Source organism: Arachis hypogaea, chromosome 19 (genome assembly GCF_003086295.3).
Source record: "Arachis hypogaea cultivar Tifrunner chromosome 19, arahy.Tifrunner.gnm2.J5K5, whole genome shotgun sequence".
NCBI classification, from domain to species: domain Eukaryota; kingdom Viridiplantae; phylum Streptophyta; class Magnoliopsida; order Fabales; family Fabaceae; genus Arachis; species Arachis hypogaea.
The window spans coordinates 6,350,534-6,366,102 of record NC_092054.1 but is presented as its reverse complement, the minus strand read 5'-3'; the positions used below and the strand labels follow the sequence as shown (position 1 = coordinate 6,366,102).

The window sequence follows — 15,569 nt, the reverse complement described above, 5'->3', positions numbered from 1 at the left end:
AAATTTTAATATTTCAATACCTCCAAAAAATAGAGACATAAGAAACTGAAATTTTTTAGGATAGAGACTGAAACTTTAATAACATTTTATACTTAAAATATTCTTATTTTAATTAATTAATTTCAATTTTATTTTTTGTACAAATTAAATTAAAATTTTATTCTTATTTCAATCTCTATCTTTTATTTTACACCAAATACAATATTAAAATTTATTTCAATTTCTATCTCTCTCCCAACCACTATCATAAAATACGGCCTTGCCTACATATTGGATATGGATATCTAATTATCTATGGGCTATGTTCATGTATGATGATTAATTGTCTAATGAGTAATTTTTGCATGATTGAAGTCATTTCCAAAATATTTGTAACTACTTGTTTTAATCTATATTTTTTCAAAAGAAATAAATATTCTTAATGCATATATTAAATATGTTGTGCAAACATAAATAAAAACATTAGAAGATATAAATATATTCATATAAGAAGATAAATATAGAAATATAATAGACCGATTATATGTGTTCTTAATAAGACAATTTGTCTGAATTTTTCTTTATCAAAATAAAAAAAATAGAAATGGCGAAACAAAAATAAAAAACACAACATTTTTCCCCTTTTCTTATTTTTCTATACGGTAAAACAAAAAAAAAAATAGTCAGAATTTACCTTATTTAACGTTCATTCATTAATTATCACAATAATTAATAAATATTAAATAAGATAAATTATAACTGTTTTTAGTTGATTTTTTTTTTATTAATTTTTTTTTTCCGTATCCGTGTTTTTTTAATTCTTATTCTTATTTTATTGGTCTTAGAACACATGTTTTAAAGGCATTATAAAAGACATAAAAAAAGCATTACTCAATCTTGAATGCAATACCTTAACACGTGGTGATATCTCATCAATCATCACTGCACATGATAATTACATGGATGCTCCTTTTGTCTTTTTTTATTTATGTTATTTCATGCAAGCACTGATGCACTACTATTATAAATTTGGATCATCACATACATTGATTGATTCAAGCCTTGCACTTCAATTCTAAACCTAATTGCTCTCATTTCTATCTATTGCAACATTTGAAACTTGCACTCTCTCTTTTCACACACTAATTCGTCCCTTATGGGTTTCTTTAACTTGTTCCTTTTTATCATAATCTTTCATGTCTTTGTTACAACACCCATATTCTCACATTCAAATAATAATAATGAACGTTCATCATCCTCAATCTCAAATTTTCTAGATTTGGCTAAGAGTCCTGAGGTATTTGATTGGATGGTTAGGATCAGAAGGAAGATTCATGAGTACCCAGAATTGCTCTATGAGGAATTTAACACTAGTGAAGTCATAAGAACCGAATTGGATAATTTGGGAATTTCATATAAGCATCCAGTTGCTGAAACGGGTGTTATTGGATACATTGGAACTGGAAAAGCTCCTTTTGTTGCTTTAAGAGCTGATATTGATGGTCTCCCAATCCAGGTTACTATATATATTAGTAATTACAAATAATAAGCTATCATCTTATATTTGGGTAATTTATTGAATATTTTAAATAATGTATTATCGAACTAATCTAATTTTTTGAGTATTGAGTTTGTTTATGTTTTTTATCACTGCACAAATAGCGATAAATAACGACGATTCTAAAATTGAGTATCTGCGATTTAAACTGTTTTAAATTTTTAGCAACAACCTTTTAAAATCGTTGCTAAAAAATCACTACTATTTATTGGTTTTTTTGTAATGTATACGTAAAATTGTGAATATTCAAATTTTTTCATGAAATATTGACATTTTATTATTATTATTATTATTTGTTCCTATGCAATATTGGATTCTATTAGCTAAGGAGATGCCTCTAATTTCTTCTCCTTTATTTGAGTATTTTTCATGTGGTTGGGTTCAAGCTAAGATGAAAATCCAGACAATCCAATCCAATATTATTATCTGTATATATTTAAGCATTTTTCTTGTTCAGGAATTAAAATAATAATTAAAAAATATTTAATTGAATATATTAGTATTGCTCTAATGAATGTTAAGTGTCACTGATTTGTTGCTATATATCCAAAACTAGGAAATGGTGGAGTGGGAGCACAAGAGTAAAGTAGATGAAAAGATGCATGCTTGTGCCCATGATGCTCACACTGCTATGCTTCTTGGTGCTGCTAAGATTCTCAAACAGCATGAACATCAGATAAAAGTATGATTTTCTTTATTAGTTGCCACTTTTTAACTACAAAAATTCCTTCAGTGCTAATTATATGCGATGATTTATATAACTAATTAATAAGTTATTAGACAAGTGATAAGCAACTTTGTTTTTCATAATAAAAACAGTGACATAAGTTTAACACTTGATTGAAATAAAAAAAAGGTAATACTAGGGAGACAAAAAAAATACAGCTAGAATTTGTCTTATTTAGCATTCATTAATTGTCGCAACAATTAATAAATACTAAATAAGGCAAGTTATGGCTGTTTTTGGCTAATTTTCTTTAGTTACCAAATATTTCCGTAAAAAAAAAGTAATTATCAAGAGAGGAAATAATGATAGGTAACCAATGACTTTTTTGAACAACATGAACAACTACCAATAAAATAAAAACACACTACACTTCCAAATTACTAACTTAAATCTTAATCTTAATATTAAAATAACCATCCGCACACCTAATAAAATGAACATCTAATATATCTATTGTTTATATTGTTCACCAATATTGTTACCTATATTTTTCCATATAGTATTTATTTGCGATGGTAAACTCTTAAAATATATTCCTTATAAAATTTTGCATAAATAAATAAATACCTAACGAATTAAACCAATTTTGTGAAACTGTATATTCTTCCAATTTTCATGGCATCATAATTCTCCATGACAAATTCATGACTATATATATAGGGCACCGTGGTTCTTGTTTTTCAACCAGCAGAGGAAGGAGGAGCAGGGGCAAAGAAAGTGTTAGAGGCAGGAGTATTAGACAAAGTTTCAGCCATCTTTGGATTGCACTTGGTACCTACATTACCCTTAGGACACGTGGCATCTAAGCCTGGTCCATTCATGGCGGGAAGTGGAACGTTTCATGCAACTATTCATGGAAGGGGAGGCCATGCAGCTATGCCTCACTTGTCCATTGATCCCCTTCTGGCAGCTTCTAGTGCCGTTGTCAACTTGCAACAACTTGTTTCTCGTGAAGCCGATCCTCTTGATCCCCAGGTAGTTACGGTTGCTAATTTCCACGGAGATGGTGCATTCAACGTTATTCCAGATTCTGTCACTATTGGAGGAACTTTCCGAGCTTTTTCACCTGAAAGCATCACACGTTTGAAAGAGCGCATTCAACAGGTACTAGTACTTAAGTGTAGTTATCTTTATGTTAAGTTGATAAAAAAGAATATTAAATAATCGAAAATGTTTGGTAATCAAAGAAAATCAACCAAAAATAGCCATAACTTACTTTATTTAGTATTCATTAATTATTACGATAATTAATTAATGCTAAATAAGACAAATTTTTGCTATTTTTTTTGTTAATAATAATTGCAAGTATATTTCTATCATATTATTTTAATATCTGTCCGTTTTCGTCTTCGTATAAAAACATACATTTTAGTTAACATCATTGTTATTTTATTTACATGTATGTGTGCATTTTAGCCTCCCATGTTAGTATTAAAAAAAGAGTTTAATTAGAGAGTTTCCTTTCTTTTTAAAATATTTAAAAAATAATAAAAATTAATTTAAATTAATCTAAAATTATTTTATTCTATATACATTAATTATTTTTAAAATAAGTATATAAGATGTAATAAATATATAATTTGAATATTAAGTACATAAAATTATAGGTATTAAGTGAAACAAAATAACTTTAAATTATTATCTTTATTTTTAGTATTATTGTTTGTTGTTATGTTATTTATACACTAAAAATTAGTTTTTAAATTAGTCATTTAACTTGTATAAAATATATATTAAAATACAAAATATATATTAAAAGTAAGTTAAAGAACATATTAATTTATGTACAAATGATTAATAATTTAACAATTAATTTTTAATATGCATATAATATTTTTATTTTTTATTAGCATGCTAACTTTTTTAATTCTAAATTTTAAACCTTAAATCTTAAATTTTGTGCTCTAAATTATAATTCTAAATTTAAATTATCTAAAATTAAAAAAATAATTTGTTAATAAAAAATTAACTAATATTATCTGCTTCAAAATGAATTTTTTATATTTTTTTTTAATAAAATTACATAATCAATATTTTTTTAACCAACACACCAATATCACAAGTGCAATTGTCAACCAATTATAATTCAAATAACATAATCTCCTTATATTCATCTAGAGGTTACGAGTTCGAGTTTTACTCCTAACTTAAAAAATAAAATAAACATTGCAAGTGCAATTATAGATCATAAATTGATTCATTATTGTACAGGTAATCACCGGAGTAGCGACCGTTCATAGGTGCACCGCGGAGGTTGATTTCCTTGAAGAACAGAAACCGTTCTATCCAGCAACCATAAACGATCAAAAGTTGCATGAGCATTTTCTTGAAGTGGCCAAGAATGTTGTTGGAAACGAGAATGTTTATGAAACACAACCTGTAACAGTATCTGAAGACTTTGCATTCTATCAAGAGGTTATACCTGGTTTCTTCTTCATGCTTGGATTCAAAAGTCTCACTTCAGTTGAACCACTTCCAATGTTGCACTCACCACATTTCACCGTCAATGAACATGCTTTTCCCTATGGTGCTGCTCTTCATGCTTCCTTAGCTACTACTTTTCTTCTCAACCTTGATGATGGAGGCAAATGTCATGATGAGTTATAAATTGTTAAGAATTGGAATAAGATGACTATTCACGTGACGAAGACGTCTTCCTGTATAGATAATAGTTAAAAACAGTTAGATGAATTAGTTAATATAATAAATTGTTTAACGACTATTATCTTTACATAAAGAAATTTCCATGTGAATAGCAAGTATTGTAATAAAGTCATCAATTAATATGTTATTGGTATGATGTACTATTTTATTTGCCTTAATTACTTGACAAATGTGCTTCAATTCAATGTATTATTGAGCTTAAATAAATTCAAACAAGCTTGGCTACCTTTCTTATTAATTAATTAATGTGTAAATTATATTTTTTATTCTTAAAATTTGTTAAAAATTTTAAAATTAATTTTAAAATTAATTTTAAATTTTATTTTATTTTAATTTTGTTTTTAAAAATTTTTATTTACATCAAATATACTTCTGACAGTCAAATTTCTAAAAAAATTAAAATTAATCCAACAATGATACATGACAATTATATATGTCTAATTTATTTATGTTAAAGGTTTTTTATGTAAAATTGTTATTAAATTAGTCTTAAATTTTTTTAAAAAAATCAACTATTAAGGATATATTATTTGATACCATTCGAAAATTTTTGGAACAAAATTAAAACAAATAAAACTTAAAAATATTTTTAAAATTTTAAACAAAATTTAAGACAAAAAAATATATTTTATCCTTAATTAATTAAATGCTTGAACTTTAGAATTCATATGCTAGTTTATTATATATAGTTCGCAGTTGGCAACATGCATGGATCCATCCTCCCATCAATTGAAAAATCCAATTGATGTGTTGTCTCATATCTCACCATAGATGCAGTGTTGTCTAACTGACTAAAACTGTAGTGTTTTATGACTTCTGTAAAATGAGTGCATTATTAAAATAAAAAGGTGAAGAGTTTATTTTTGAATCAATAACTTTTATATCATGTGAATTTCTTTACGTGATCCAAATAGTGGTTTTAAAAAAAAAATTTTTTAAGCTCTCAACATTTGAAGATGATTCAACTTTGAACTTTTAATCATTTTAGTTACATCTTTGCAGTACTGTCCATTAATGTATTAGATTTACAAAAATATTCTATGAAACATAAAGAGTTAATTATCGTAAGGTATCAGACTAAATATGATAAAGGTGAAGCAGAGAGAAAGCGAAGATGAATCTAAATTGTGAGAAGTGCGAATTTTTTTGTGATTTTACAAGTGAGACAGCTGTATATATAGATGTAGGTGTAACGATTAGTTAACTGAAAGGTAACTAACTGTTTCTAGAATTTTCTAGTAACTAATTTTCTAACTGTCACTTAGTTTACAAATTGTTTGTGTATCACTGCTACCATCAATCCTACTGTTTTGTTTGCTAAAATCTTATGAGATTCTATTAGCTTGCAATTTTTCTGTGATTCTGAGTTTGGTTCTGAATTTATGAAAGATGAGGCTGGAGACAGATTTTGTGAAACTGTCAGCTATTTGATCTTGAGAGGGAATGTGCAGGATGTTGATTTTCTTTTGGGCAACATGGTCTCTTACAAAATAAAGGTCAAGCTCAAAATGTTTGCTCTTGTTGTGGAGAATTGGATTTGCAGCCATTAAGACTGCACTCTGGCTGTCACAGTAGAAGTTTGGTGTGGTGGAGCATTGGATTTTCATCTCACTCAGTAGGTTTTGGATCCAGATGATTTCAGTTAGGCCAGCAGCTAATCCTCAGTACTTTGGTTCTGTAGAGCTTCTTAAGACTGCCGTTTGTTTTCTGCTTGACCATGAGACTAAATTTGGTCCTAGAAATATACATAACCCACTTGTAGACTTTCTGTCATCAATGTCACTGCCCCAATCTGAGTCACTGAAGCCATAGATTCGACATTCATCGGCTCTTTGGAACCTTAGGCCATAGTTTATATTGTTCCAGTAAGGTATTGTAGAATTCGCTTGACTGCTTTCCAGTGACTTTGCAAAGGGGTATGCATGAACTTGGATACTTTGTTTACAGCAAAGGTGATTTCAGGTCTAGTGATTGTAGCATATTGTAGGCTTCCCACTATAGATCTGTACAAGGCTGGGTTTTGGTGAACATCCTCACCATGGGCTGAGAGTTTGAGACTGGACACCATTGGGGTTGGGACTGCCTTGGCATCCCGCATTCCTGCTTTGCTTAATAGATCCTGAATGTATTTAGTTTGACATAGGAGCATTTCACTGTCATTTAGTTTCACGGCCTCAATTCCCAAGAAATAGTTCATTTCCCCCAAATCCTTGAGAGCAAACACAGCATTCAATTGAATAACAAGATTGGAGATTTCAGCTTGAGAGCTCTCAGTGACCAAAATGTCATCCACATACACCAGAATATACATCACAGAAGAGGGAGAGAGGGAGAGAATCTGGTGAAGAGAGATGTATCTGATTTGGTATTTGTGAAACCAAATTGCTTAAGGATGCTAGCGAGCTTTGTGAACCATGCACGGGGAGCCTGCTTCAAGCCATATAGGGATCTCTGGAGCTTGCAGACATGGTGGGGTTGGTCGAGAGAGGTGAAACCTTCAGGCTGAGACATGAAAATGGTCTCATGCAAGTCCCCATTGAGGAATGCGTTGTTGAAGTCGAATTGCCAAATCGACCAGCCCCTGGAAAGTGCCAAGCTGAGCATGATGCGGATTGTGGGCGGACGAACAACTGGGCTGAAGACTTGGTCATAGTTGACCCCTTCTCGTTGGTGAAACCCCTTTGCAACGAGGCGAGCTTTGTACTTTTGAATGGTGCCATTTGGGTGTCTCTTAATGCGAAATACCCATTTGGAGCCAATCACTGGGTCAGGGTTGATGGGAGGCCTGGGAACCAGCTGCCAGGTGTTGTTGGTCATCAGGGCATCAAATTCCTCTTGCATGGCTTGCTTCCAGTGGGGACAGGCTAGTGCTTGTTGTGTAGAGATAGGTAGGGACTCAGTGAGGTCAGGGGCAAGGGTAGGGGCAGAAAGGACCGCAGCATAGGTCCTGGGTTTAAGATTCCCTGTCTTGCTGCGTGTTTGCATAGGATGGTGATTCGCTGGAGTAGAGGGAGGAAGTGGTAGCACGATCTCAAGTCGTCCTGGCTGGAGAGTACCTGCACTGAGTGAAAAACCACTAGCAGAGGCATTAGTAGTCGCAGAGGCATCAGGAATAGTAGTTGCAGAATCAGAATTGTGAAGTACAGAAACATGCAAAGCAGGTAATGTTTCAGGTATGAAATTAACTATATTGAAAGTATCATGTAATGTATGCAATGGTAATTGAGGATTAGGGGTTACGGTTTGAGTGGGGGGTAGAATGGGTAGAGATGGCTGTGGTGAGGGATGAAGGGCTGCTAGATTAGTAGGTGGTACTGCTGGAGTAGCAGGTGTGGAGAGATAGATGAGAGGAGAGGGATGGTTTGAGGGGGTGCTGGGTTGGTAATGGTTTGGAAGGAGAAAAGTTCATTGTAGGAAAATTCATGTTCATTGAAAATTACATCTCTAGAGATGAATTCTTTGTTATTTAGGGAGAGGCAAATATATCCCTTGTGATTAGGAGCATACCCAAGGAAGATGCACTTTTGGGATCGATAGTTGAATTTTGTTTGATTGTATGGTCTGAGGAACGGATAGCAGGTGCAGGCGAAAGGCTTTCGGAAAGAGTAATCTGGTTTGTTTTGGGTGAGGGCTTCATAAGGTGAGATATTGTTCAGCTCTGGGTTTGGGAGCAGGTTGATGAGATAGGTAGATGAGAGAGGTGCTTCACCCCAGAAGGTTAAGGGAAGAGTTGCTTGGGCTAGGAGGGTTAAAGTAATTTCTGTTATGTGTCTATGCTTTCTCTCTATTTTTCCATTTTGTTGGTGCGAGTAAGGACATGTAAGCCTGTGTTGTATACCATTGGTTTCAAGAAATTGAATGAATGCTGCTGAGAGGTATTCTCTTCCATTATCAGTTTGTAGGGCTTTTATTTTCATTCCAGTTTTAAGTTCAACTGCAGCTTTGTATTTTTGAAAAGTAATAAAGGATTGGCTTTTTGTTTGCAGTAAGTAGATGCTGGAGTATCTGGTGCTTGCATCAATGAAGCAGATGTAGTACCTGCAACCAGTTCTACTATACACAGGTGCAGGACCCCAGTAGATCTAAAGGTGCATAGCTGGTAAGGGAGTCAAAATGAGGTAATTGAAACATGCATGACACAATGAAGGTAATGAGGATTCAAGATTGTTTTTATTGATTGAATTATTGTCAATGACATTACATTGCTTCATTACAATAGAGGTAACTTTGTCAGATGGGTGGCCTAGTTTTCTATGCCACAATTGTGCAGTAAGACTCTTATTGTTACAAGTAATTAGTGCATTTGCATTTGACAGACTTGTATTTGTGGTTGGCCTGTTTACATTTACATTGGTAGGGGGTAAGACACTAGTAGAATGCGACTCTGTATTCTTGATTGACTGTTGAACTGCTTGTGTATTGCTTGAGGGCTTGTTGTGTGACTGTGCTGGTGTAATCAAGGACTGAGGTGTTGTGTTACTAGTGAGGGGCTTATCTTGTGTTTCTGTAATAGAGGGTGCAGATTTAGTTTTTGGTATGGTGAGTGTGGGTGGGTTGAATTTGGTGGTGGGGGGGGGGGCTGTTTTAGGTTAGTAGTTGTATGGTCTGGTTTAGTATTAGTGAGGGTGATTGTGCTGTAGCATGTTGGTTTTGTAATGCTGTGTTTATTGGACTGAGAGTTCTTGGAACAATTTGAACTCCCTCAAATTTGTATAGGCTATCTTTAAGTAGTCCTTGGAGGAGGATTTTCTTGGAGATCTGGCATTTGACATTACACAAGTAAGGCCAGAATTCAAAAAAGACACAGTTGTCTAATGCAAACTTAGCTACACTTACTAAAATTTTTAGAGATGGTAGGGACATGAAGCAGGTTTTGTAACTAAAAGGGTTTGTTTGATAATGATGCATGCATTAATGTACTTCCAATATGCCTAATTGTCATACCTTGGCCATTACCTCCAAAAACCTGCTTTGTGCCTTCATAATCTGTTCCAGTGGCCAAGTTTCTTGCATCATAGGTGATGTGATGTGGGGCTCCCAAATCAGGGTACCACGCAGTGTTTGGTACTGGTGAGGGCATAGTGAGGAGTGCTTGGGGATTGGAAGGGTTGGATTGTAGTGTGTTTAGAGACTGTTGTTGCTGTGGAGAAGGTCTTGGACTTGGGTTGTTGTGGAAAGCAAGGGATGGTGGCTGGGCTATGTTTAGGCGTTGAAGGTGGGGATTCATGAATTCTTGATCGAAGCGGTGGTAACATTGAACAACTGTGTGCCCGATCTTGCCACAGAGTTGACATTGTGGTCGGCTGCCTTGCCACCATGAGGAACTTCCACCTCTCCCTTTGAACTGTCCTCTGCCTTCTGAAGCCTCCTCTGCTATTATAGTTGTTGTAGCCTCTTCTTTAGGAACCTTCTTGAATTTCATTGCTTTGATCTATGTTCACTTGCATTAATCCCAGCTCTGTTTTCCTGAACCTTTTAATTAGCTCTTCTTGAGTCAAAAGTTGTGTTTCAAGCTCGCTTTCAGTGGTGTGATCGATTCTTGATGTTGCAATAGTGACAAAGGTGTTGTATTCTTCACCAAGGCCTGCTAGGGTTACTTCGATGAATTCTTCTCGAGAGAGTGGTGCTCCTAGCGCTTTCAGTGAATCTGCTACCTGATTGATCTTTGACATGTACCCCATTACTATTGAATTGTACTTTTGGGATCGATGGTTGAACTTTGTTTGATTGTATGGTCTGAGGAACGGATAGCAGGTGCAGCCGAAAGGCCTTAGAAAGGAGTAATCTGGTTTGTTTTGGGTGAGGGCTTCATAAGGTGAGATATTGTTCAGCTTTGGGTTTGGAAGCAGGTTGATGAGATAGGTAGCTGAGAGTGCTGCTTCACCCCAGAAGGTTAAGGGAAGGGTTGCTTGGGCTAGGAGGGTTAAAGTAGTTTTTGCTATATGTCTATGCTTTCTCTCTATTTTTTCATTTTGTTGGTGCGAGTAGAGACATGTAAGCCTGTGTTGTATACCATTGGTTTCAAGAAATTGAGTGAATGCTGCTGAGAGGTATTCTCTTCCATTGTCAGTTTGTAGGGCTTTTATTTTCAGTCCAGTCTTAAGTTCAACTGCAGCTTTGTATTTTTAAAAAGCAATACAAAACTTGGCTCCATTGATGCAATTAACCAGGCGACTAGCCATTGATCCTGAACTTCCCATTTTGCATATTCTTGACTTTCATTTTCATTTATGCGATCTAATTCTGAGCTGAACTTTGTTGGAATCTTTGCAGGGTTTAGGTGATTCTGTAACTTGTTGACTTTGATGCACGCAAGGGCTTGCTGCTTCCAAACTTTGAAGTTGTTTTCGTTGAGTTTATTTGCAGAAAACACAGCAAATACATTTTGGTTTGTCACATTCATTGGTGCGTTGGTGGTGAATTGAGACACTGGCTCCATGGATCTGAAGCTTTGATACCATGTAAGGTATCAGGCTAAAGATAATGAAAGTGGAGTAGAGAGAAAGAGAAAATGGATCTAAATTATGAAAAGTGTGAATTTTTTTTGTGGTTTTACAAGTGATGAGACAGCTGTATAAATAGATGTAAATGTAACTGATTAGCTAACTGAAAGGTAACTAACTGCTTTTAGAATCTTCTAGTAACTAATTTTTTAACTGTCACTTAGTTTACAAATTGCTTGTGTATTACTGCTGACAATTATCAAATTAATTATTATATATAAATACTAAATACATATTAATATACAATTGTTGATTGATATTGATTATTTTTTATTTTGGTTAATATGGATTATATTTGTTAAGCTTATTCATGCATGCACAACGTCATAAACTAGGAGTGTGGGAATAGATTAAATATGCTGGTTGGGTCGATTCGCCAAAATTAAAAAAAAAAAAGAAAAAAAAGAAAACATAGGGCAATTTAAAATTTAGAAGTTGCCCAAAAAACAAAAAAACTTATTAAACACACATGGTCAAATCTGTAATTTTTGGCAGGATGCGATAGATTGGTCTGTAGGGTCATAGTTTTTTTCTCTATAAAATTATTGTGAGTGTTATACAAGAATATATATATATATATATATATATATATATATATATATATATATATATATATATATATATATATATATATATATATATATATATTAAAAATTATGATTTTTAGATATACTTTATTCTTTTTTGTTGTTTTTTCTATTTATTTATTTTTTTTATTTAATTTTATTTTGCACTTTTATATGTAACTTATGTTTTTTATTTATTTTTTGTTTGAATTTCTTTACACTAAGTCCTAGTGATGCATGTAGATAGGCGAATAATTGTTTTTACTAGCTATCACTTGAAAGGGATTGCAAGGTATCATTATATATGATCCATATCAAACAAGATCTTTATTTATATCTACAGAATAATATAAAAGTATTAAAATGTTGAACATTATGAATTTAATTCATGATATTTTGGCATCATTCGGAACGTGAGATACAGGAAAAGACAATCGTGCAAAGTAACATGTCCCAAACAATTATATGTATGTGTCTATTTAAAATTAGAAACGTTCTTATATAACACGTGTTGTTTTGCCAAGACCACCTAATAAGAAGAAAAATTTAAAGAAGACAATTTTCAAGTTTAGAGAGAGCTTAGTTTTAGCTCTCTCATTGCACCAGAGAAGAGAAGTAACAAGGAAAATAACCTGTGTAGTTTATTGTATTTAATTGGTGAGATACTTCATACTTGTGAAGTGAAGATAATGGGCTTGTTTGGATGTTATTTTTAAAAAATATTTTTTTTTAAAGTAAAAGTGATTTTATGTTTAAATTTTTTATATAATTTTTTTATTTATTAATTATATTTAAATAAAATAAGATAAAATAAAATACTTTTTGTTCATTTATTATGTGAAAAATATATTTTTTAAAAAAATTATAAATTATAACTTTTTAAAAAAAATATTTTTTTAATTTTTTTAGTGATTTTATTTTTACTATTAAAAATTTGTCAAACATACTAAAAAATAAAAAAAATCATTTAAAAAAGTTTTTTTTTACTAATTTAATGGTGTCCAAATAAATATAATATTTTAATACGTGCAATATAAAATTGGACTGTTACAAGAAATTGATACTAAATTTTAAGTTAATTGTTTAGTATTTATTAATTATTATAAATTATAGTAGAAAATAGATATTGAAATTACGTCATATTGTATTTATATACTAAATATTATTTTAGTGGACCATCTTTTAATTTCAACCATTTATTCTTAAGAGATATTTTCATAATACCTGCCTACAATTATTGACCTCGTGTCCAGACAACAGAAAAAAAAATTATATATTGTGCTTGTGTTGTGACTTTAATTTGTCTCAAATCAATAATTTCCACAGTTTGTTGATAATTTTTTCTCTTGGAGTAGGTCCCCTCTTCAGAAATTAGAGTTGTAACTATTGCAATTGAGTAATCCGTATGAGCTTTTGTTTGATACAAATTAACTAAAAATGGATAAAAATTAAACTTTTTATGCTGAATTAGAATTGAATTTTTTGTCACATCTTATATTAATAGAGTTGATAGTCAAAATCGTCTTTTTGAAAGAAGAAATACAAAATTAGATAAAGTTAATTTTATACGTAATTAATTTTAGATCAAGTAAAGATTATTATATAGACAGATAAATAGAACAATTGATTGATGAAATTTTCATTCAAACTGTGTTAGAAAAACAAATGCAGCCTATTCTTCGTAGCTTATATATCAGCGTTATATTGTACCCATGATCAAAATAATGAGGATGTGGAATAAAACATGTGATATAAATCGATTGGAATGGGAGGCTCTAGAATCCAGATGCATGAAGCCAAAAGTAGTTGCGTTGTCTCATACTTTTATAACACATTGTGCTTTCCTCCATTATTGTAAATTTAATTATTATTATATATTTCCCTATTGTTCCAATAACCAGCAATCAATAATGTTGCAATGTATAAGATGTAACTCCCCAGGCCCTACTCATGGGCTTTTTCTTTTTCACGTGAGAGAGAGGAGTGTATCTCACAATGATGTGAGAAGAGATAAATTTTATATTGGTATGGCCTAAATAATTTGGTGTTTTCGATTTGTTTCATTTTTTAAACTAACAATCATAAATCGGACGGTACGATTTGCGATTTCGAAAATAAAAAAAATTTTAATGTTAAAATCGGACCGTCCGATTTTAATTTTAAAAAACAAAAAATTAAAAAATACAAATCGGATCCTCTAATTTATAATTTATTTTTTTTCTTTAAACAAATCAGACCGTCTAATTTAAATAAAACACTATATAAAAAAAACAACAAATCTTTCAATAACAATATATTTCACATATATTTAATTAATATAAAAAAAATTAGCCCAACTCATGCAGTTCCTGATTATTGTGAAATAGGTTGGTCCCACATGTAGTAGTTTATCATCTACCCAATCATACTCTATATATTATATTTTATTTAAAAATTTAAGTGGTTTAAGCAAGATATTATTCCATCAAAAAAATATAATATAATACTCCAGTTTCAATAACAGCTTAATTAAAGGACACTTGTACATTTTTTGCCCCTAGCATTCCCCATTTAAATTTACAGAATATATACTTTATTATCTATATTAAGCTAACATTTGGTTGACTAATTATATTATATATCGATCTAACTGAATTATCACTTGTTTGGTTTAATTTGGTTGTTAGCTTTCACCTAATATCTATCTATTCCTAGCCAATTTCAGCAGCTTGTATGTCAAGGTACCAAAAGTTGATGATGCAATCTTAATTAATTTGTAACTGAGTTAAGATTGCACTTGTCAAAGTCTTTTTCTATTAAAAACAAATTGAGTATAGAGCGAGCTACTAGCTAGTCCAGGTTTTTTTTTTCGCTAGGGACCCCGCTTATGTCTTGTAGTTTATATATAATAAATTTAATTCTCTTTTGCTTGTTATTTTGAGTATCTGAGAGCTTTTTTCACATATTTAAAGGGTGCATATATATATATTGCATGTTTTATAAATTTGAGTTGATCTATCCTCATAAAAGAACATTTGTTATTTCTTATGACTAAGGAGGATGAAAATATTCATGACTTATGACTTATTTTTATGACAAACTAGAGAAGTTTAGATTTTATATTTAAATTTATTTGTTTGAACTAGTAATATTGATTGATGATGATAAGTTAAAAAATATTATTTTTTAAATTAAAATATTCACGCTTAAGGATTAATTAAATTTGCAAACTTGAACGGCTTTTTTTAGAATATTCTGATAATTTTAATAATTTTTGTATAAAAGGACTTAATTATAAAATTTAAAATGGTACGAATTTAATTAAAATTTTTTAAATTAAAAAAATTAATTATAAATTTGATAAAATTATAAAAATTAATAAAATAAAATAAATTAAAATAAATTTTATTATTATTATTATTATTATTATTATTAACAGTAGTAGTAGTTGTTGTTATTATTATTGTCAAACGGATCAGTCCGACCTACTTAAATTTGTGGGTTATATAGGTGGGTTGTTTATTTTTTTTTTCTTTGTTTATATGAGGTTTAATTTTTAAATTTGGATCATTTATGACTAGACTATAATAGGT

General features: G+C 31.2%; 2 protein-coding genes across 2 annotated transcripts; one reads left to right on the top strand and one right to left on the bottom strand.

Moving 5' to 3' along the window:
- Positions 1-1,017: 1,017 nt before the first annotated feature.
- On the top strand, positions 1,018-5,145 carry LOC112779884 (IAA-amino acid hydrolase ILR1-like 4). Its single transcript, XM_025824241.2, has 4 exons — positions 1,018-1,495; positions 2,094-2,219; positions 2,925-3,368; positions 4,476-5,145. The coding sequence occupies exons 1-4, from the start codon at positions 1,136-1,138 to the stop codon at positions 4,869-4,871; spliced, it is 1,326 nt and encodes a 441-aa protein (XP_025680026.1). The 5' UTR covers positions 1,018-1,135; the 3' UTR covers positions 4,872-5,145.
- Positions 5,146-6,780: 1,635 nt separating this feature from the next.
- LOC112777770 (uncharacterized mitochondrial protein AtMg00810-like) lies at positions 6,781-7,239 on the bottom strand. Its single transcript, XM_025822160.1, has one exon. It carries the CDS (start codon positions 7,237-7,239, stop codon positions 6,781-6,783), a length of 459 nt encoding a protein of 152 aa, XP_025677945.1.
- Positions 7,240-15,569: the final 8,330 nt, after the last annotated feature.

Coding starts and splice junctions, on each gene's coding strand:
- LOC112779884 (XM_025824241.2), top strand. CDS start 1,136: ATGGGTTTCTTTAACTTGTTCCTTTTTATCATAATCTTTCATGTCTTT. Junction 2,220..2,924: donor AGCATGAACATCAGATAAAA/GTATGATTTTCT, acceptor CTATATATATAG/GGCACCGTGGTTCTTGTTTT. Junction 3,369..4,475: donor TGAAAGAGCGCATTCAACAG/GTACTAGTACTT, acceptor ATTATTGTACAG/GTAATCACCGGAGTAGCGAC.
- LOC112777770 (XM_025822160.1), bottom strand. CDS start 7,239: ATGTATATTCTGGTGTATGTGGATGACATTTTGGTCACTGAGAGCTCT.